This window comes from Seriola aureovittata, chromosome 20, assembly GCF_021018895.1.
Source record: "Seriola aureovittata isolate HTS-2021-v1 ecotype China chromosome 20, ASM2101889v1, whole genome shotgun sequence".
Taxonomy (NCBI): Eukaryota; Metazoa; Chordata; class Actinopteri; order Carangiformes; family Carangidae; genus Seriola; species Seriola aureovittata.
Window position 1 is genome coordinate 14,059,904 of NC_079383.1, and position 21,084 is coordinate 14,080,987.

At 41.6% G+C, this 21,084-nt stretch overlaps 2 protein-coding genes across 3 annotated transcripts; both read left to right on the plus strand.

Moving 5' to 3' along the window:
• Positions 1 to 376: 376 nt before the first annotated feature.
• gramd1c (GRAM domain containing 1c) lies at positions 377 to 12,800 on the plus strand. Its single transcript, XM_056365102.1, has 18 exons — positions 377 to 506; positions 1,199 to 1,310; positions 1,757 to 1,880; positions 2,549 to 2,649; positions 3,442 to 3,537; positions 3,641 to 3,721; positions 6,336 to 6,454; positions 6,553 to 6,709; positions 6,811 to 6,970; positions 7,100 to 7,243; positions 7,351 to 7,469; positions 7,582 to 7,724; positions 7,804 to 7,907; positions 8,304 to 8,474; positions 9,427 to 9,493; positions 9,708 to 9,827; positions 10,224 to 10,329; positions 11,427 to 12,800. The coding sequence occupies exons 2-18, from the start codon at positions 1,212 to 1,214 to the stop codon at positions 11,493 to 11,495; spliced, it is 1,980 nt and encodes a 659-aa protein (XP_056221077.1). The 5' UTR covers positions 377 to 506; positions 1,199 to 1,211; the 3' UTR covers positions 11,496 to 12,800.
• Positions 12,801 to 13,994: 1,194 nt separating this feature from the next.
• zdhhc23b (zinc finger DHHC-type palmitoyltransferase 23b) lies at positions 13,995 to 21,020 on the plus strand. Of its 2 annotated transcripts, XM_056364831.1 has the most exons (6): positions 13,996 to 14,324; positions 16,266 to 16,423; positions 16,957 to 17,646; positions 18,191 to 18,358; positions 19,733 to 20,002; positions 20,465 to 21,020. In XM_056364831.1, exons 2-6 carry the CDS (start codon positions 16,284 to 16,286, stop codon positions 20,496 to 20,498), a joined length of 1,302 nt encoding a protein of 433 aa, XP_056220806.1. In that variant the 5' UTR covers positions 13,996 to 14,324; positions 16,266 to 16,283; the 3' UTR covers positions 20,499 to 21,020. The 2 variants fall into 2 exon arrangements, with proteins under 2 accessions (XP_056220807.1, XP_056220806.1); XM_056364832.1 differs by lacking the exon at positions 18,191 to 18,358 and having other exon boundaries at positions 13,995 to 14,324.
• The last annotated feature ends 64 nt before the right edge of the window (positions 21,021 to 21,084 follow it).

Genomic DNA, 21,084 nt, shown 5'->3' on the forward strand with positions numbered 1-21,084 from the left:
TACAAAAATAGATTGAACTACTTTAATTAGTTGTTTTTTTTGTTTGTTTTAGATCCGAGTTTATTTTAGTGTTTGCAATTCATGACTTAATGTGCCTTTTAAATACATTTTGCAATTGTTAATAAAAACGGATTCCCTGAAAAGAAAACGCATCACACACAGGTGAGTTTGCTCACCTGTGAATGCTTGGAATGAAAAGTACGTGCCTATAATTAGAGTCAAGCTTCCTGTGCGTTTCGTGAATTAATGAAGGGAGAGGTCATTTTGTCCTTAACTTGATTCACGAAAACCAATGAGCGTCAACAATGAGGTGACAACTCCCCTGAGGTATGTTCCACGGATGGGATGCAGCTGCAGCACACTTCACTCATCAACTGAGCTCCAGAGCTGCGTGGGACAAACAACCGCTACTTGTTTGCTTAATTTAAAATATATATATATTTAAAAAAAAATTGAAATCTCGGTGGCACACTGAGAACAGAAATCCCGGGTCCGCTCCGTGCCAGGTAAGTGACTGAGAGCAGCAGCTTTGAGTCAGACAAACCCGCATGTTGACACATGCTGGAGCCACAGCACACCGTGTGCGAGTATGGCGCTGTGCGTGAGAGGTATTTAAGGTTCACGAGTGACAGCTTTTACACATGTGATAGTGATCTTTTATCATCTTGGTTTTGCTTTGACAAGATTGAACATTTATATTTATATCAGTCATTTCAATCTTAACAGCGGACCGACCGAGAGATAAGACGTCACTGTTGTTTTAAGCAAAGCTAAGACAATTTCTTACAAAGAGTTTTCACTCCGTGGCGCAAACATGTTGTTTTTTTTTGCGATGCTTTTCTGTTTCACGACTTATCGCGGGTGTCTGTACTGGTAGCCATGAGTGCATGAAGGTTTTTGTTCCCTGGCATGACTGAGCTCCTTCAGTAATCCTCCCAGTCAAACCAGTTCTGGTGCAGCGATAATAACTTTCCCCCCCTGTGGAGCTGCTGGATTTCCCTGTTAGATGACATTCACCGCCGAGGTTCAGATCATGGTCTTAAAGTTCAACTCAACAGACCCAGCTTCTGCATGTGAAGCCACTGGGACCTGTTTATCTGCAGAAGTTGAAAATTAATTGAAGTTGAAATTATGCCTTTTTCCTTAATGTAATAAAAAAAATTATTATTATTATTTTTTTTTTTTTTAATTTGAGCAGAGCAGCAGAGTAGATGGACCAGGTATCCAACCAGTCAGGCGTGGGCAGTGGTGACGTTACAGATGAGACAACATCCCTGGCTGATGAGAGGTTGAGCTCTGATGAAGGAGAGGTAAAGCACCACACTGACCCAGTTCACATGAAGCCACTGCCGCTTCATGAAATCAAGCATTTTGCTTGTATATCACATTTTATATTGGATCTTAAATACAATTCACTCAAACCCTGCAGTCCCAGTGGAGCTAATAATGAACTACAAAATGGAAAAACCTTTGACTGCCCTCTTGTGGCTCAGCTTTATTTCACCGTGTTTAACCTCCTTCAAGTGGGATTGCGGTTTCCTCTCTGATGCAAAGCCCACAAGGCTACTAATGCCATTTATCATGTGCACAGACAAACGTGCTTTTTATTCTCTCTGCCCTGACATTACACACATTTATCATTTTTGTGTGTGTTCCCTGCGCAAAGACAGAACAAATACTCCTGAGGCATTTGAACTTGACAAATGCTGCATTCATGTACCTGTGTCGGTAATGTTCACCTCTCCTCCACCACCAGAGCTCTGATCCTCAAGGACAGTGTTTGGCTGCGCCTCAGACTCCTCTGGTCACCTACAAACAGAGGTGGGACGAGTTTAAGAAACTGTTCAAAGAGCTGCCGGAGTCGGAGAGACTCATAGTGGGTGAGTTGTGAAGGCCAGGTATTAATTTGATCAGTTCAGATGCTGTTATTCTAATATGCCATAAAAATACAATCTGTAATACTCTGATGTTCCCAATGTTTATCTTATTTATATATTTAAAGAACATTTTCCTACGCTTTGTGACAAAATCCCATATATTCTCCGTACCTACATCCGTCAGTGTTTCATCGGAGATAAAAGTAAAATATTCAAGTCGAAGCTCCGTGTTTTTTATGGGTTCACTGTTGCATTAAATGGAAAATGGGCGATGTGATCTTGTCACACAAAACACCCTGTGACGCAGCTGCTGTCTCTGGAAAACGAAAAGGTTTTGGCACGAACTTGAAAAGCGTGAAGAGTAATAATCTTTTTAGTGAAGCAATAACCAGCTGCTCAACACCAGTTGCAATAATGTTGCAATAATGAAACAGTGGAAATCGATATCATCTTAATGGGAAGTTAATACTCCTACTACTGATACTACTTGCACTTGAGTATTTAATTTTACATATGATGCATTGCTGAGTGCACAGAATCCGCTTGTTGAGTAATTGTAGTCTTTATTCTGCAGTATCTACTAGGGTGACCTGTTTAATAAATCTAGTATGTCACAGAACACCACAGGCGCTCTCATTTGTATGGATGCTGCCCTGTACATTTTTCCTCAGACTACCCATGTGCCCTCCAGCGGGACATCCTCCTTCAGGGACGCCTCTACCTCTCAGAGAACTGGCTCTGTTTCTACAGCAATGTGTTTCGGGGGACGAAGGTAATAAGACAGTGGGAGGAGGAGGAGGAAGTGTACAGTTAAGGAGCACACTGTCTACTCATCAATGTAACATGTGGAAATGACAACAAAATACAGAAATATCGAACTTAAGCTGATCATGCATTCCTCCTCCTTAATATATATATGAATTTCAATAAGAATAAAATGATTGAAAAAGCGTTTTGACAGGTTTTTACTTTCCACTTCCATATATATATATATATATATATATATATATATATATATATATATATATATATCTTATTTAAAGGAAAAATCCACCTTAAAACAGTATTACCTTGTATAAATCTTGAGTTTTTGAGCTCCCTTTTTGAAACTGTAATCTCTTTGCCACAAATATCCGGCCAAGAATTAGAGAGGGTGGCGCTGATGAAATGTCTTTTCCAAAAGAAACGGTGAGACCCTTTTTTTTTTTTTTTTCCAGTTCGCAACCATGTGCAACAGATTACAGGACATTACACACAGACAGACTGCCGAGATACAAAAGGAAAAATAACACGGAGGATTCACTAATTGCTACACTTGTGGCAGCCTCAGTCAGCCATGTGCCAACAACACAGGCTGGTTAACTCATTGCTGTGAGCACTGCGGTCCACACCTCCTCTTGGGAGTCATTACAAGATCACCAAAATAACTCATTAGCGTGGGAGGATTTATCTGACAGTGTAATGGTATCTAAAGGTGGATTTTTTTTCATTTTATGGCAGTCTTTGATTAGCATGTGTGCACTAACTGCTGTAACCTTTACCTCTTTTATTTATATATTTATAGATCACACTGAGGCTGAGAGACATCGTGTCTATGACCAGAGTGAAAACAGCTCGGCTGATTCCCAATGCCATCCAGATCTGCATGAGCACAGAGAAGGTATATTGTGATAGAAAAAGAGCAGTCCATCAGATCTTATCTCCCGTTTTAATCGACACATCGTTGAATTGCTATTTATCTCCCTTTTTGTGTTCACCCTCAGTTCTTCTTCACCTCCTTCTCTGCGAGGGAGAAAAGCTACCGAAGTGTTTTCCACATGTGGCAAAACACACTGTTGAACCAGGTAAAAGCCCTGCTCCACTTCACTCATCAGTACAATGTCCATAGGTTCAATAATAATCCCTTCTTCATACCTTATTCACATGTGTAAAGAACAACGCTCTCTCCACAAGACCAGCTGTCCTTTCATACCACACATCTGACAGCAGTAATCTAGTGATTTTTATGAAGCAGACTTTGAGTTATCCAGCACCTTAACTGAACTGTGACTAAATGCCTCCCAGAGCAACAGCAGGTCTGCGACTTTACCCCGTTTTGCAGCACTTATCTGATCGGTCCAGAGTACAAAACTCGCTGCCCTGACCGCAGACTGTCTTCCTTTTTGAGGTTATCAGTGCCGCTCTGCACAGAGAGGCATGATTTACTCATGGCTCCAACAGACACATGTTTTTTTATTTATTGTTCAATATACTGATGTACTGTGTTTGGAATAATTTACCTAGGTGTGTCAGGGATTCAGTTCAAAATAAACCAAGAGAGCTCAGCTTAGCCACCTTTTACCCAAATCTCTGTGCTGCAAGAGTAAATAGATAAGGAAGAATAAACCACGGTAAGAGTACTTTGAAAACGGAAGTGTGTTTAACACAAGTCCAAATGTCCTAAAATATTATTCACACGTGAGATGCAGTACGCCAGCTGCAGCTTAAGTTGAACCACTTGCAAGGTTTGAAATGTCTTAAGTGCAACTCCTCATAGGGAGGTGACATGTCAGATTGGATGTAAAAAGCACTGAAAGATGTTGAAAAATGAGAAGTGAAATCAGGCCGAACCGAAGAGCAAGAGATGAAAACAGCGAAAGTCTCAGCTGAGGAGTCAGAACTGAAAGCAGCTGTCATTTAGAGTGTGAGATATGAAATGGGAGTTAAGCTGTGCCAGAGGTAGTTTGAAGTCTGTGCGCTGCTTATAGCTGATGTGTAAGTCGTAAAACGCTGAGTGTAGTCGAAATAACATTTTGGAAGAATAAGAACCGAAAGCCAGGTGAACTTTAATAGAGTAAAAGCACTTGAGATGTACAATGAACTGTAGATGATGAAAGCAACTGAAATTTCAGGTGAAGTAGTTGGGAGTGTGTTAACCTCTGTGACATAGAATACATTGCATTTCATGAGGCTGCTTCACAATAAAAGCCCCTCTGTGTTTTGCCATAGAATTATAGAATATAAACGTATTGCATGAATCCTAAATACCATACCAAACACAGTATAAAAAATGGGATTTGATGTTGATGTTGAAAACCTTGAAGTTAACTTTTTAATAAAGTTAAAGTGTCAGCTGATGTGTAGAGGCTTAAGAGTAAGACTTGAAAGCAGTGCAACTCTTTGCATTGTAGGAGTAAATGGATAGGATATAAATAAACAGAAAATATTAACTTTATATAGAAGCAGTATTTACACATCGTAATAACCTGTTTTAAGAGGACACGCCGAACAGCAGTGCCTTTTATTTTCTGTCGATACTGATGATGACGAGAAACGACTGGCCTTCATCGCTTCTTTTAATTTGATCTCTACAGCTGCCTACAGTAGACACCTCGTATAGACAGGCACTATGGCAGCCTTCCCACAGGGCTGAGGGTCTGCCGGGATCCGGAGCACAAACACTTGTATAAAAACATCTCCGTGTAAAGTTCATTGACCCCTCCAGGTGTGGCTTTAAGGGCTGATTTGCATTGACGGCCCTGCCCTCCAAACGCACGGAGCGCACTTGACGCTCGGCTTGTGTCGGTAGCAGCTACTGAATCTGTCAGCTGAAGCAGAACAAAACGCAGGAGCTCCTCTGGGCGTCTGGGCCGCCGGTGAACCGGACTTTCGACATTTTTTTTTTTTTTTTATTATTATTTTTGGTGTAAATCTGTGCGGCGCGTCTCTACGCCCCCGAACTCGCTAAAATCCAGGACTTCCTGAATGTGAGGGAGCGCGGTGCGTCCAGGTTACAGATCAACTGTGTGACAGCCACTTAGAGCTCGCAGCTGTGGGGAAATGTCCAAGTAAGTGAAGCCTGTGTAAATGGACCTTACACTTTTTTTCTCGGCTTTAAGATGTGCTCTGACACCATTCGCGGTTCCATGTGGTGATAAAAACGTCTTAATTATCCGCCTGAATGAACACGCCTATAATAATGCTGACCGTTTTTATCACGAATTGGAGCAGCTTTGCTTGTTTTTGTGATCTTGTTTTATGTCCAAACTGACGGTACTGGATATTTCCTCTGAACACCTGTGTCCGTAGCTCTATTTATTTCATTGTAAGCTATATATTCTTTTCAGAGATTGATTATTTTTGGTGATGTTTCTAATACTGAGCTGCTCTTGGCTGGTGAGGGTTAACAGAAAAATGTAAGATAGTATCTGAGCGGTTCAGAGAGACAATAAGGTTTGTAGGTTGGATGTCAGGCAGGGAGGTAAGACTGATTATACTGTGTGGAGGTGTCCAGGTTACATGAAGCCACAACACTTTTTTTGTTTTGTGTTGACATTACAGTCTGTGTATCTGCCAAAGCAGAGTTCTTGTTGGGAAAGAGGAAGAGATCTCTACACAGGCTGATTTCCAAACAAGTTATTCCATTTCCAAACCCTGTTGTGACCTCTCCTCACCCCCCCCCCCCCCCCCCACTTTCAGACTCTGACCTGCTCTGAGTTTTGGCAGATGGTTAAACAGCATTATGGGCATGACCTGGGCCTGAACCATGAAGACATGGAGAGCTTACAGATATCAACAGAATCAAGCATGCAAACCAGGTGAGCACACTCGCACCCACCTGCTCTCCCATAGTGGCACAGAATAATGCGTGGGGGGGGGTATATAATTTAACGGCACCCTGTTTGTTCGCCTGCAGCCCGGCTGTGAGGCCTGGTGGTGATGATGGTTTAGGGAAGCTGGAGCGGACCCCCTCCCTTCGCCTGCCTGTGGTGGAGCATGGGCCTTTAGAGTCCTCCTCGCCTGTAGTGGAAGACCTGCCCTCCCCTCTCGGCTCACAGAGCTCGGCCAATGCGGTATTTAAAATAATAATTTTATTTTTCCACCATGTGTTTTGTGTATATCTAAATGTTTTTTCCCCTGCTCATTTTTTTTTCTTCTTCATATCTTCCTCTAGGATAATTCTCGCAACACCCCGTCAATGCAGCGCAGTCCTGTCCCGTCGCTGGACCGCGCCGCTCCGGAACGGGTTTCCAAGCGCTCCTCGCTTTTTCTTGACCTCAACGCCAATGAGAACGGTGTTTCCGAGCAGAGCGGTTCAGACAGCATGGAAGAAGGTTGGAATAAAAACAAACAAACAAACAAACAAAAAACAAAACAACCCAGGCACTGGAGGATGGTTGAGCGCATGTATTTTTTTGTATTTTAAGACTCTCCCCTTCCTCTGTCCTTTTTGGGTTTATCAGTGGAGGAGCAAATGGGACAGTCCCAGATGCAGGGTCGACTCTATTTAAACAGAGTCTTCCACCTCAGCGCCGGCAAAATGTTTGAGCTGCTCTTCAGCGAATCCAGCTTCATCCGCAGGTTTATGAACGTCAGGAAGATAACCAGTAAGACCCATTCTTTTATTCTCCTGTTCCCAAAACCAATTTCCCCGCCAGTTCCAGATAATCACACCTGTCATTTGTGGCCCTTTGTTTTTTTTTTTTTTTTTTAGATGCCAGCTTTAATGCCTGGCAAAAGGATGCCTCTGGAAACAGGAAGCGGAGTCTGAACTACACAATAACCATCAGCAACCCTCTGATTGGCAAGTTCTCCACCGCTACAGAGAACCAGGTGTGTTTACATCAGCGGGAGTGGGGTGTGCGCGCTTGAATGGATGAATAAACATGTTCTTGTGTGAATTATGGCTCGTCGTTTATTTTCTTCTCCACTTACCTTTTTTCAGACGCTGTACAAAGAGTCCAGGGAGGGTCAGTATTACCACGTGGAGTCTGAGGTGTACACTCATGACGTTCCCTATCATGATTACTTCTACACTCAAAACCGATACTACATCATAAGTAGCTCGAAGCGGAAGTGTCGACTAAGGTAAGGTATTAGTCAGTTTATCTGTTGACTTTTATATTTTCTAAATCCCTGACATTTAAAGCTTCTGTTGTGCTGTTAGGGTCTACACTGATGTGAAGTACAAGAAGCAGCCATGGGGACTGGTCAAGTCCTTTATCACTAAAAACTCCTGGAGCGGCATACAGGATTATTTCAGACAGCTGGGTGAGTAGAAAGCCCTGTTCGCATGCCGTGGAGAGCACTTCCCTGTCTACTTTCCTTAGCCCATGGTTCATTTTATCTCTGATCTGATATGAACTGTTTCCTCCAGCACACGTCAGGCTCTGCTGCAGTGAATCATCTTACAGCTGGGTTTGCTTTAAAATGGCCGTTGTTGCCTGCTTCAGACTGAAATCAATTTTAAGTGTATGGTGTACTGAGCCTTTATCAATTAAATACATTTTTGAAGGGGTTGACCCACCCGTTGAGCAAATGGCGTTTTAGGAACGTTGATTCCTTTTTTAGATCTTGAAACCACGTGATGTTTTTATTGTGTAAACGCCTGATTCTGTCCCGTTTTGGCGTTTTATCTTTTTGTGGCCGTGTGATGATGCGAAACAGAAACAGAACTGCTGGAGGAGGAAGCAGAGATGAACCAAGGAGGAGGTGATTCTGGGAAGATGGGTGGACTTCGGAGGAGGAGGCGGACTTACAGCCGGACTCTGCCAGAGCACATGAAACCCAACAAGCAGTATGGGCAAGACCCAGAACAACACAGGGATGGCACTATGGGTACATCACATCTTTAATTACCACTTTGAATGAACATTTCAACAATTTGGGAAATATGCTTATTTGCTTTCTTGACAAGACTTGGATGAGAAGATTAATGCCAGTCTCACGTCTCTCCATTAAATATGAAGCTACAGCCAGGAGATGGTTAGGATAGCTCAGCGTAGCTTAGCATAAAGGCTGGAAGCAGGGGGAAACAGTTAGGGTTAAGATATAACATGTTAGTGAGCTTCCTCCTGTTTCCAGTCTTTATGCTAAGCTACGCTAATTCACATCGGGCTACATCTTCAAGAGGTATCACTCCTCTTATGTAACTCGACAAAAACGCCTATATTTTCTAACTAAAATGTTTAACTATACCTTTTTTTAGGGCTGCTTAGCTGAGATTTGAACACTTTCAGTTGCGATGTCTCTAGTGCAAATGGTATTTAGTGAAGCCAAAATAATTTTTTCTGCAAATTTCAGTTTTGCAAATATGTGACTGCAGTAAACTATGAACACTCAAGACCTTCAGCACAATCAAAATGTCTGAAAATGTTCGAAAGGAGACTGTGGTGTAGGAAACGTTCACTTGTTCTGCACATGTAACAGCTGCTGCTACGACAGGAAGGAATGCTCAAAGGCTTGAAAGCAAAGGTGTACAGTGGAGACTACATGTCAGACAGCAGCTACTTCTGTAACGGCTGAAAATCAGAGGCATCGATCGCAGGAGATATACGTCGCCGTCTTAACCAGTTAGACTCTCTGACACACCCAGAAAACGGCAACATTTATATCTCAAGCTTGTTGCAAAATCTTGAATACCACTGGGAGGAAATGGCTTGTAACCAGAAAAAATGTTGCAAACTAGTGCAAAACTTTCTCATATTAACTGCAACTCCGGGTTTGTTTTCAAATAGCCAGCATTGAAGGAAAAATGTGTCATTTATTGATCTGTCCTAATGTATTTCAGGCCCCATGGAGATGAAAGGCCCGCACAGATGGAACACCACCACGATAGTAGCTGGGATGAGTCTGATGTAAGTTAAAAATCTGAAAACATAAACAATATGGTTTGTATTGTATATGATACAATACAATACGGAAATTGTGCTTGTATTTTCAAACAACTGAGAACTGTCGACTGCTGCGATACAAAATCTAATATGGATGTTGTCCAAAATGACAAACTGCCTTTGGTGGATAAAAGTCATTATGTCTAAAGGTTGTGTGGTAATTTTCTGTCTCTTGCAGTTTGCTGATTCTGACCATGCTGAATCTGGGCCTGTTTTTCAAGTTGTGGGCCATGGAGGATGTAGCCCACCGCATGTACCTGAGCACGAAGCATCGGCTGAGGGAGAGGAGCGAGGCCAGGTCAGACAACCGTCTTCTACTGCCACTTTTGATCGACAGTAATTATACTAGTAGTTGCTGTGATTGCTCAGAAAGCAGAAGTCCTGGTGTGGGTGGAGGGGGGGGTTAGTCTTCCTCCATATTTTTGTGTGTGGTGTTTAAGCAGCCCACATGCAAGAGAGCTTTGTTCCAATGACTCACTGTGTTAAAACTGCCTGTTTATCAGCCTCAGAAAATGTGGTTATGTAAGTGACATAATCTTGCATCAGCGCTCCTCTGCTCTCCTCCTCTTACATTTCCTTCACTTTATTTCTGCTTCTGTTTTTTCTTTTCCTCCTTTTTTATGTAGCAAAAGTAAATATCTTATATTGCGCATCAGAATAATTGCCCTCTCTTTTTTTGTATGTTGTTTGATAGTTTGGTCCCTGAATATGGTCCCAGACAGGGACCTGGGTTCAAGACCAGAGAGGAGATGCTCCTACTGAAAACTGTACTGCAGGACTCCATCAACCTATTAGACAAGGTAGGTCTGTCTGATTTTAAGGGAATGCACTACATCATTAAAAAGTCTTACTGTAGCCATGATTGTACACTTAATTAATGCACTTCATCATGACACATATTATCTCGTTGTGTGTATGTGCTTGTTTATTTAAATCTGATGCCTTATGATTAAGCTTCTGTACTTGTAATTGTTAGTTATATCACAAATTTGAGATTTTTCATGAGTGGAATTTGGAAAAAGCCATGGAAAAAAAACAGATCCAGATGGATCTGACAACAGGGTGCCGTCTACCTATGAAATATTCAGAGGTCAGCTGTTAAATGTGTAATGCTGAGTCTTTTCACAGTCAGAATTCTAAAAGTTTTATAGTACGCTCCTGTCTTGAGTGGCTCATCGTTTGTTATTAAATGTTTTCTCCTTCAGAGAATGCAGACACACAGGGGTAGACCAGTGTGAACATTAATGCAAGTAGGAAGCAGGAAGACATTGGTGATTTCTAAATTGGATTTCTAAAGTTGTTATCCTTATGATTTCAGTCCTGTGTAATTTGGCTGCTTTGTCAGAATTATAACAGTACACAGTTGGACGATCTAAATCGAGCTCAGGAATAGCAGACTCCACCACTTGCAAATCAAAACTACTATATAGAAAGATAAATACTGCATGTAAATACACTGAAGGATTATTTCAGGAAAAAATGCTGAACATACATTGTATAAAGTGGTGTTTGGTTTCATGAAAACTTTAAGGATTACAACTTTAAACCAGGAAGGGTAAAATGAGAAGCCACTGGATTTTAATTGTAGGGACAATTGGAAATAGTTTATTAAGGATGGATGTGTTGCGGTCAGCCGCAGATTAACATAGAAATTAGTTCAGTTCCGTAAAGGTGATGATTTGGAAGAGCTTTGGGTGTATTGTGTTGAATAATGAGGCTGAAAGAGAACATTAGTTTTACTCATTCTCCCTCAGAGAAAGCAGAGACATGCAGCTGTTACTGTTCTATTTTACAACCAGCAGGAGTCCCATCATATAAATGCCTACCTGTCTTGTAAGACTAAAACCTTAAAAGCAGGTGTTTTTAGCTGCTGAGTCAGTTCTTCTTTTCCTCACAGCTCCGCAGTTCTCTCATGGTGCTGCAACAAAACTTTGCTATGGCAAACCGAACGGCAGCGCCGCAGTGATGCTGCACACCTGGCAACTACACGACGCCTCGCTTCGGCCCTAAAGCGCAAAGAAAGAACCGTAGCACTCAATTTCCTCTGAGGCAGTCTCTGGTATCCAGTGATGTTGCCATGTAGACATCCCCAGACCCCCCTGACATGCCATGTGTAGCCAGGGGTTACACATCCCAAAGCCTTTGGTGGGGCATCAGGTGCCAGGATGTTTTTAAAGCTGCGGACCGACTTGCTGGTGAGGACAAAGTTACATCAGAGTCGGCCGCGGATGCAGCAGTGGGTTTAGATTTCTGTAGGGTGCTATTGTCAGCTCCCGTTGCTGCTTTATTTTCACTCTCTTCTTTAAACAGTGGCATTGGATTTCCAAAAACTCTTTCCTCATGTGCCTTATTATATTCTGATGAGCCTTGTGCCACATCAGATGAACTACTGTAAATAGTTTTTGCTTCTGTTTTATCCTCGGGAACTGAATCAATATTATTTAAGAACAATTTCCTCTATTTGAATTTTGCACATTTTTAATTTTTGCACATGTGCCTTTATAGATTAGGCTGTGTTTTAGTTATCCTTTTTAGATTTTTATCTTTTCCAATAAAAAAACTGTAGAATCAGTAACTCAAATTTATTAAGGTTTGTTTTCTCTTGTGTAATCATGGTAATTTTTTTTCTATATGTTAACTGCAATGTACATTAAATTGCAAATAGAAAAATAACCATTGAATTTTTTAAAAATAGTGTATATGAGCCAAATCCGGTGTACAGACAATACTGCTGATTGTGTGTCACATATTTAATGCATATTTTATTCACTAACTTATAGCCACGTTCTGGACCAATTTGAAGGGAGCGCTATGTAAACTATGCAGTAAAAACAATGATGACACGCCTAATTTATCCCTATCGTCTGTACAGGCGTAATCACACTTGTTTATATTGTTCTATTTGTCTTCTTCCTCTTTCTATTCACTGCTCGTAGGGTCAGTGGGACAATCTCAGGTTATCTCGGTACTGTGCATTCACTCTGTAAACACCAGACACATTTTACTCTGTGATCTCAAAACTGACATGAACACTAGCCATTTTCTTTCTTTCCTTATTCTTAATCACTTGTTGGTGACACACAACTACGGTTAAGCCTTGTTTGATGTTTACAGTGTTGCCATCACCCTTGTCTGAGTGGATAACTTTGTTCAGCATTTCTTACTGAAAATCACTTCTTTAAGACACCACTTGTTTAAATTTGGTTGCTGTTTTGTACGTTTTAGCCATATTGTAATGTACTGTTTTAATAAAGAAGATTTCTTGCCAGAATCCTTGTCCTGAAAACATTTCTGTTTTGATCAATCGGGCTAGAAAATGTCAAATATTTTTATAATAGTTTACCAAAGCAGCTGACGTATTTTAGTGTGTTTTATTTCTCAACCAACCCAAAAGGATTCTATTTATTATAATAGAAGACTAAGAAAATTAGTAAATGTTAATATTGTAGAAGCTGTAACCAATTTTAGGTAATTTTACTTAAGAGTTACTTAAATGATGAATTAGAATTGTTGCAGATTACTTCTCTGTTGATTAATTGCATTTAATTTATATATATATATATATATATATATATATATATATATATATATATATATATATATATATATATCTTTCCAAAAACATTGAAAGCAAAGTTGCACAATGCACTGAATTGCATGGGTTTAGTCCAGTCTGATATATTTCAATGTAATAACTCCAGAGAGAAGCTGCAGCCTGAAACCTAGTCTGATGAGGACAGATGTTGATGTCTGGTTTCATAAATTTGGGAAGTAACTGTTCATGATTCATGATAACATTGTTCTTTTTCTGAAAGGACTAAAAACAGTATTTTTCAAAATGCAATTTTTAATGTTGGTAGAAGCTGCATACACACTGTATGCTGCTGTAGGAAACACAGGCTGAAGACTAAATGGGAGTAAAGCCAAATGTGTGCTTTCTTCCTTTGTCACAAGTGAAACACAACACTGTTGAGACTTAAATTATTAAACCAGAACCCTGTCCCAATATCTTCCTAGAGGGATTATATATCTCTTTTGTGGAAATTATGGTATGGCTAATATCCAGTGGTGGAAACTGAGTTCATTTACCTAAGTACTGCACTGAAGCACAGTTTAGAGGTACTTGCACTTTACTTGAGTATTATGCTGCTACTTCTACACACACACACACACACACACACACACACACACACACACACACACACACACACACACACACACACACACACACACACACGTATGAAAAAACATTGGATAAGCTCCACTAAAGAGACACTTTCTCTCTAAACTTAGGGAGTACTTTTACTTTTTATACCTTCACTACAGTTTGCTGATAATATCAAATATGCTATTAGTGGTCGTATATTCCTATATCTGTAGTTTTAATATAGTAAAAGTTTTGAATTCTTCCACATATCTAACTCTACCATGAACCCCAGTGCGGGTATGTTGTCCTGTAGGTGTGGGAGCAGAAATGAGTCTTGGGCGGGGAGAGTCGACCTCATGTGACGTCAGGAGTGAAACTCTGTTTAGTTTTGGGGGCAGCGGAACCGCAGGAAAATCTCTCCCCACGTTAAAACCCGAACCCCGGCGCTCGAACCCAGCCGTGAACGGTTAATCACCGGCTGATGTTGTTCTGGTGACTTCCACGGCACAGCGAGCGTGTAGCTCCGAGAAACACCGGATACGACAACCGTTACCGGGAGAGAGACTTCCGCTGAGAAGCCCGGCGGGGGAAAATCGTTTCAGTCGATATTTATTGGAAAGCGTCGGCATGTAGCAGCACGGTGTACAGGTATGTTAAAGCTAATTTGTTATGTGTCTTTTTTCGAGGCAGCGAGCCGCTGCCGCGAGACAGCGACGTGTTGACAGGTATAAATTGAAATCTGGATTAACTGGCTGTTATGAGAAGAGCAGCGTCCAGTGTCTAAGACGAACAGTGACGTAGGGAAAGCACAAATGTATGAGCAAGACTTTACTTTCAGTGTGAAAAGCATCAAAGTACATGCTTGAACTGTAATCTGTCACCTGTAATCTGTCACCTGTAATCTGTAAACCCTCAACTAACCTGTTCTGATACAGCCCACAAGGTTTTGAGCCACAGTGCCTCCAGAAACTGATGTGGCTTACTTTGTTTTCTCAGTGTCAGATTCACATGCAGGAAGTATTCTCCTTGTTGCGTGTTAACAGAAGTTGTCAACTCAGCAAAATACATTTTATTTCTTTATTTCTTTATTTTTCAGATAGAAATAACTGTTATGAAGCTTGTTGTTCTTTTTGAAAATAGTAGGTGCCGTTGACCCCCCTCACCCACCCCTTTTAAAAAATTCATAACTTAATCCTAGTAGTTTTTTTTTAGCCTGATAATCTCTCTCTCTCTCTCTCTCTCTCTCTCTCTCTCTCTCACACACACACACACACACACACATACAAATATTATTCAATGTAAGATGTTTACATTAGCCCATTTGTTTGGGAGGGGTGACTTCATGTGCTTGTGGTTCATGCTTTTTATTATCCATATATATATATATATATATATATATATATATGTAAAGGTAACTGCATATCAACAAGTAGGGTGAATTTCCCAAATTTATCAAGGTACTTTACCGGATTATGTTCACCTGCTGATGCTCAGTAGAATCTGGCCGATGCAGCAGGACAATGACCCTAAACGTCAAAGTAAATCTACTACAGAACTTCAGGCAAAGAAAACCCATCTTGTGAAGTTGCCCAGTCCCGACCATAGACCTGAATCCAGCAGAGATGCTGTGGAAAGACATGAAGAGATCCACTCACACCAGACATCCTGACAATACGTCTGAGCTGAAGCAGTTCTGCAGGAGGAATCGTCCAAAATTCCTCCTGAACATTGTGCAGGTCTGACCAGCACTTGTTCGAGGTTATTGCTGCCAAAGGAGGTTCAGTTAATGGGTGTGTTCAATAAAGACAGATCATAACTGTTTGTGTAATATTAGCTTCAGCTCATTATTTGTCGACACTTAGAACATAGATGATCAGATCCCATTTTATGACCACTTAATGCAGAAAACCAGGTAATTCCAAAGAGTTCACTTACTTCTATTTGCCACTGTACGGCCTTTTTACCTTATTAATTTGATGAGTGGCTGACTATTAGTAAAAACATATCATGCTTTGATTCATTGCTAATAAGAGGCTCATTCAGGCCTCCTCATCAGAGCCAGATCCTCCCCCAAAGAGGTTTAATTGAGCTGAAGGATTAACCCCACTTTGTGTTTAACTGGAGAATTGTCAGCCTGCCTTTCTGTGACGGAGGCACTGGAGACCTACGACTGTTGTAAACGTTGCCACTGCCTCACTGTCGAAAAACAAGCCCGCAAGCTGCAGGAGTGAGAGCGTTCACTTACTGTAAATCATTAAAGCGTGACAGATGTGTGACAGATGTGAGGGTAGGAGGTGGACTGGATAGGATCAAATAAGCACGGTCTGCTTTGCAGTGTTCCATGGTGGAAATCTGTTTGGAACCACTCCACCATCTAAAAAGCCTGCAAATAGCTCATAAGCTGCTGTATACAAAGGTCATTTCACCAAAGTGAGCTTTTAGAGGACTTTTCAGTTATTGTATTTTCCTCTTCGTCTCTCATCTGCCCCTTTTCTTGTTTTTGAACCGTCTTTCTCATTTATAACACAAACGCCTAAACAAGCTCGGTAAATGATGGTTCTGATAAACTTTTTTTTAAACATCTGATAGGTTGCCAGGCTGTCCGTCATGAAGAAGAGGGCCAACAAGGTGCAAGAGGAGGAGGAGGAGACCTTGTGCTGCTGCGAGTATGTGAACAGACACGGAGAGCGCAGCCATGTAGCAGCCTGCTGCTGCGACTGCGAGGACCTCGATGACGTTTGCGACAGGTGAGAGAGAGTTATCCGAATAACTAATGATGGATCTGTTGGTTATTTGTTTTAGGCTTTTAATTAATTAATTAGAAGTTTATAAAAAATGTCAGAAAACATAAAAAATTCAACTCAAATACTGAAACTGCTTCATTCAGGCCTGTTGTATACATAAAGTACAACATAGAGCAGCTTATGTTGTCCAATTTAAGTTATACCACTTTAACCAAACTTAAAAATTCACAGTATTTTTATCCTGGGCTGTATCATGAAAACTGAACAATAGTCCTCTATCACAGCAGATGTTTTAACTTATAATTGCAAGGAATACATAGTTATTATAATAATAATATTAATGAACCAGGGCTCTGTTATTAATGCAATGTAGAATGAGTGTTACTGATCACACTTGTGTTCTCCCCGCTGCGACATGTTAAAATATCAGCTGTATGGTTGACATTTGTTCTTTAAAACAAGTTAATGGGGTTAAAGTTTGCTCATGTGGTGAAAATATTTTACCTTTTTTATTTGTTAAATTTTTAAACTGTCAGGTTTCTGAAGAGGGAGCCTCAGAAACCCGAGTCCCTATCACAGGTGACAGAAGTTGTCGAAGACCGGTTTCGTGTGCCATGGCTGTGGGGCGGAGCCCGCAAAGTGGACCTGTCCGTCATCCCGCCTCTCATTCTCCTTCCTGTGCTGCTGCACCTCGCTGCTCTCCACTTCCTGCTTGGCATTGTGGTGCTGACAGCTCTGCCCGGCCTGGTGCTGTGGTACTACTACATCACCCACCGCAAGAAGGGACGGACACTCTTCTTCCTCAGCCTGGCCCTCTTCTCCCTGGCTTACATGTACTACTTGTTCATGACAGAGGTGCTTCCCCGCGGCGATATCGGCCTGGTCCAGCTATTGGTGGTAACTGCAGGGGTCATCTTCACCCTGGTAGCTCTTGTCTACACTAAGAGAGAACCTGGCATTGTGCTGCCAAACCAAGAGCTCGTCCACAGCACGGTGACTTATTACAGCCCTCTCGCAGACAGAGACCCGGCCGTCAATGGTGGGACGCAGGAAGTGACGATGACAGTGCTGAACCGGGCGGGATCGTCGGCGCAGTCGGGGCTGGAGCTGAAGGAAAGCAGCCGAAAGAACTGGTGTCCAGTGTGCAGGGTGGTGCGGCCCCCGAGGGCGGGACATTGTCGGATCTGTGGCGTCTGCGTTCTGCGTCTCGACCACCACTGTGTCTGGTGGGTCCCATTGAAATGCCTCTCACTCGGCCTGTCATCGTGTTTCTTCCACTTTGTCTCACATCTCAAACCTTGCCGTCGTCTAGTTTGTTTGTCTGTTTGTCTTTTCTACACAACCTCTATTTAATAAATGTTAAAAAGTGCAAACATCCATTTAGTTTTCAAAACAAAGCTCTTAGGTGACTTTTTTTCAGGATACGTAATGAACGCAAACTGAGTTTCCTGTGTCTTCATTGACCATATTTGTACGTTGGGGCGACCATCACACACAGTAATTAAAGCTATAAGTGTAAAAACATTTCCTTGCTGCCATCCACTCCTACACCTCTATGTGTGTTCCTGCATGTCTATGTGTAGTGTATCCCTGGGGTCTCAGTACGATGTTCTGTCTGCCTGTGTGTGTGTGTGTGTGTGTGTGTGTGTGTGTGTGTGTGTGTGTGTGTGTGTGTGTGTGTGTGTGTGTGTGTGTGTGTGTGTGTGTGTGTGTGCGTGTGTGTGTGTGTTTGTGCATGTGCATGTATCCTGTCCGTCGCTGCCGAGGTAGGATAAACAGCTGTGTGGGGCAGTCCAATCACCGCAGCTTCCTGCTTACACTCGTCCTCTTCCTATTGACGTCTCTGTACGGGATCAGCCTGGTGCTGCAGAGTGTGTGTCCGAGACAACACCTCCTCACCGCCCTTCTGTATTGCCCGGGGGTCTACAACCAGTACAGGTACTGGAAACACAGACGTACACTTTATACACACAAGGTTGGCTGTGTGACTATAACATCATATTTTCTTAGAGTTACTATTTACCTAAATTCATCTTTAAATCAGTAGATGAAAGGAATGACAAAAATTCAGTGTTTATCAAAGACCAAATGTGTAAAATTGTTTGATCATAACATCTTTAAATTGCTCTATTTGAAAGTCTTGATTGAAAATGGTGCGTTTCATTTAGCCCATAACTTCTCAGGACACTAAGAATGAATCAATGAATAAATGAGAGAAGTTATGTCAATGAGTAAATTTTTATCTGACCAATATAAACTGATCACAGATATATAGGTATTCGTGTACATATCACACAAAAGGTATCAAGGAATTGTAGCGCAGATACAAAGATACTGTGTGTTTGCAGTAGTCATGCTTGGTACACATCGTTGTCACTATTCTTTATTAACCAGATATATAGAATCTTTGTTTAAGTTGTCTTTTTATATTAAAAATAAATATTGGCTTGATATATCATCATCTGAGATTTCCAGTCGCAGTCGTCATACGAGTGCTGTTAATTTTCTCATCTGACTTGCAGCAAAAACATGAATAAGCATATTGCCCAAAATATCAAACAATTCCTTTTAAATATTAATATTGACATTGATATTGATCTCAAGTTTCCTTATAAATGTAAAAAGAACTGCCACAACCATAAAAGGACAAGTGCAGAAATTTAAACAAACCATAACTGCACAAAGACAAACTCAGTAACTAACAGGAATAAGTGCATGAGGGTGTTATAGTTCAGATGGATCCCGTGGAATCAGGAAGTGGCAGATGGCCTTTTAGCAGCAATCAAAAGCAAAACTGTCTTCATTTTATAGCTCACAGAAACTATTTTTAACCACTGGGGGGCAATTTGACATCTTTCCCAGAATTCACCACAAAGACTGACATTTAAATTAGTTTGTGTGAGGTTCTTGCTCATTGGACACGAGGCTTCTTTCACTGTAGTGTTGAATTAGTTTCACAGCGCATCTTGGAGAGTTTCCTGTCGAGCTGTTGGAGAAGGACTCGCTGTTTTGTGCTCAGAGCAGGGAGAGAGTGGATGTGAAGTCGTTTAAATGATGTGCTCTGGCACTTGTGTAGGTGTCGCACACTTAAAATAGGTCTTGATAGCATCCATCTCAACCTCAGACTCTGAACAGCTATCATGTCCTAAGTATGTAAAAAAAAAACATATATCCACTTCTTTTTTTAAACTGGTCACAGACTATTTTATAACTGTGTACAGTTTTATATTAAAAATAATACATAAATATGGTATTAAACTGGTATTATCTTGCAGCAGGATTTACCATCTTTGCTCCTTGTCTGCCTTCCAGCACTGCACTTTGCTTCACCTGTGCCTGGTACAGCAGCATCGTGACTGTCGGGCTGCTTCACCTGCTGCTGGTGCAGGTCATCAACGTCAGCTACAACGTGACTGAGCGCGAAGCACGCATCGCTTTGCGAGACAAAACGGCTCGCAGCGCCTACTGGGGACTCGTCGTGGACACTGGCGTCTACTCTCGAGGCTTCCGTGGCAACTGGGCCGAGTTCATGACCATGGGAGACAAACTGAATCCTCCCTCTCCCGCCCCAACAGACCTGGTGTAAGAGACTGTTATGAAGCCTGCTTTTAAACAAATGAGTTTGGGAGGATTATGGCTGCTGTTCTGTTCCTGTTCACTGGATGGCAGCATGGCTCCTCTAACCCTGATTAACTTCCTTGGCCGCCTTCTGTTGGCAGCAGACCCGAGATCTGCCAGGAATGTTATCACTGGCTTACTGCAGAAATTGAGCTGCCACCTGAGTTACGCTGACTTTATCACATAGCAATAACAACTACAAGCTCCAATAAGATACTTTCATTGCCATTAATGTCACTGACAGCTGGCATCTCCTCTATGCAGCTATATCCACACACACACACACACTGAACTTTTACTCTCCTTCCACTGCTGCCTCATTCCACCTCTCATCAGTCTTTCTGCCAAACAAATATCCCTGTTTCCTTCACACTGGATGTCTTCCTTAGGTTTCAGCATTGTCTTTATGTTTCCTTTACATTCCAGTGCCTTGGTGGGAGCCAACAAACGAAAAATGTGAGAATGAGTGATCTGCTGATCCTCATAGGGACATTTTCTTTGAGCACAGCAGCATAATGATGCCCCTGGAGCTGGTCAGTCCTGCCCAAAACATTTCAAGGATCGTCTCTGCACACTACTTCTCCTCCATCCTCCACAAACACTGAACTGCAGCGTTTACAAAGGGGAAGAACCTCCTTGACCTCGTGAAATGAGTCACGGATATTTTAGCACAGGCAAATGAGACATCGCAGCACAAGCCAGATAGTCAGCCTGTCATCGCATTAAACATAATGACAGATTGCAGTTGTGAATATATTAAAAGTTACTTTCCCTCTTTCGAGGTGGTTCAGACTGACTCCTGAAAACAGCAAATAAATCAATACTCAGTAATGTCAGCTACTGTTTTCCAGTATCGCAGCTCTTTAGTCGTCAGAGGGACTGAAAGTTCTTTTTTTTTTTCTTAAGTAATTTTATTGGCCCAGTTGTGTGTTTGTATGAAATTAATTGTATTTATTTATATTAAATGAATGTGAGAAATGTGCATTTCTATTCATTTTCTATTTATTTTCCTTTCTGTTTGTGTGAGTGTGAGTCCTCTGCAGTTA

What these genes read in the sequence shown, in the direction of transcription:
- gramd1c (XM_056365102.1), top strand. Translation starts at nt 1,212, where the DNA reads ATGGACCAGGTATCCAACCAGTCAGGCGTGGGCAGTGGTGACGTTACA. An exon ending in TGAGCTCTGATGAAGGAGAG is followed by an intron (nt 1,311 to 1,756) that starts GTAAAGCACCAC and finishes CTCCACCACCAG; the next exon opens with AGCTCTGATCCTCAAGGACA. An exon ending in GTAGCTGGGATGAGTCTGAT is followed by an intron (nt 9,494 to 9,707) that starts GTAAGTTAAAAA and finishes TGTCTCTTGCAG; the next exon opens with TTTGCTGATTCTGACCATGC.
- zdhhc23b (XM_056364831.1), top strand. Translation starts at nt 16,284, where the DNA reads ATGAAGAAGAGGGCCAACAAGGTGCAAGAGGAGGAGGAGGAGACCTTG. An exon ending in CTCGATGACGTTTGCGACAG is followed by an intron (nt 16,424 to 16,956) that starts GTGAGAGAGAGT and finishes TTAAACTGTCAG; the next exon opens with GTTTCTGAAGAGGGAGCCTC. An exon ending in CCCGCCCCAACAGACCTGGT is followed by an intron (nt 20,003 to 20,464) that starts GTAAGAGACTGT and finishes TTTACATTCCAG; the next exon opens with TGCCTTGGTGGGAGCCAACA.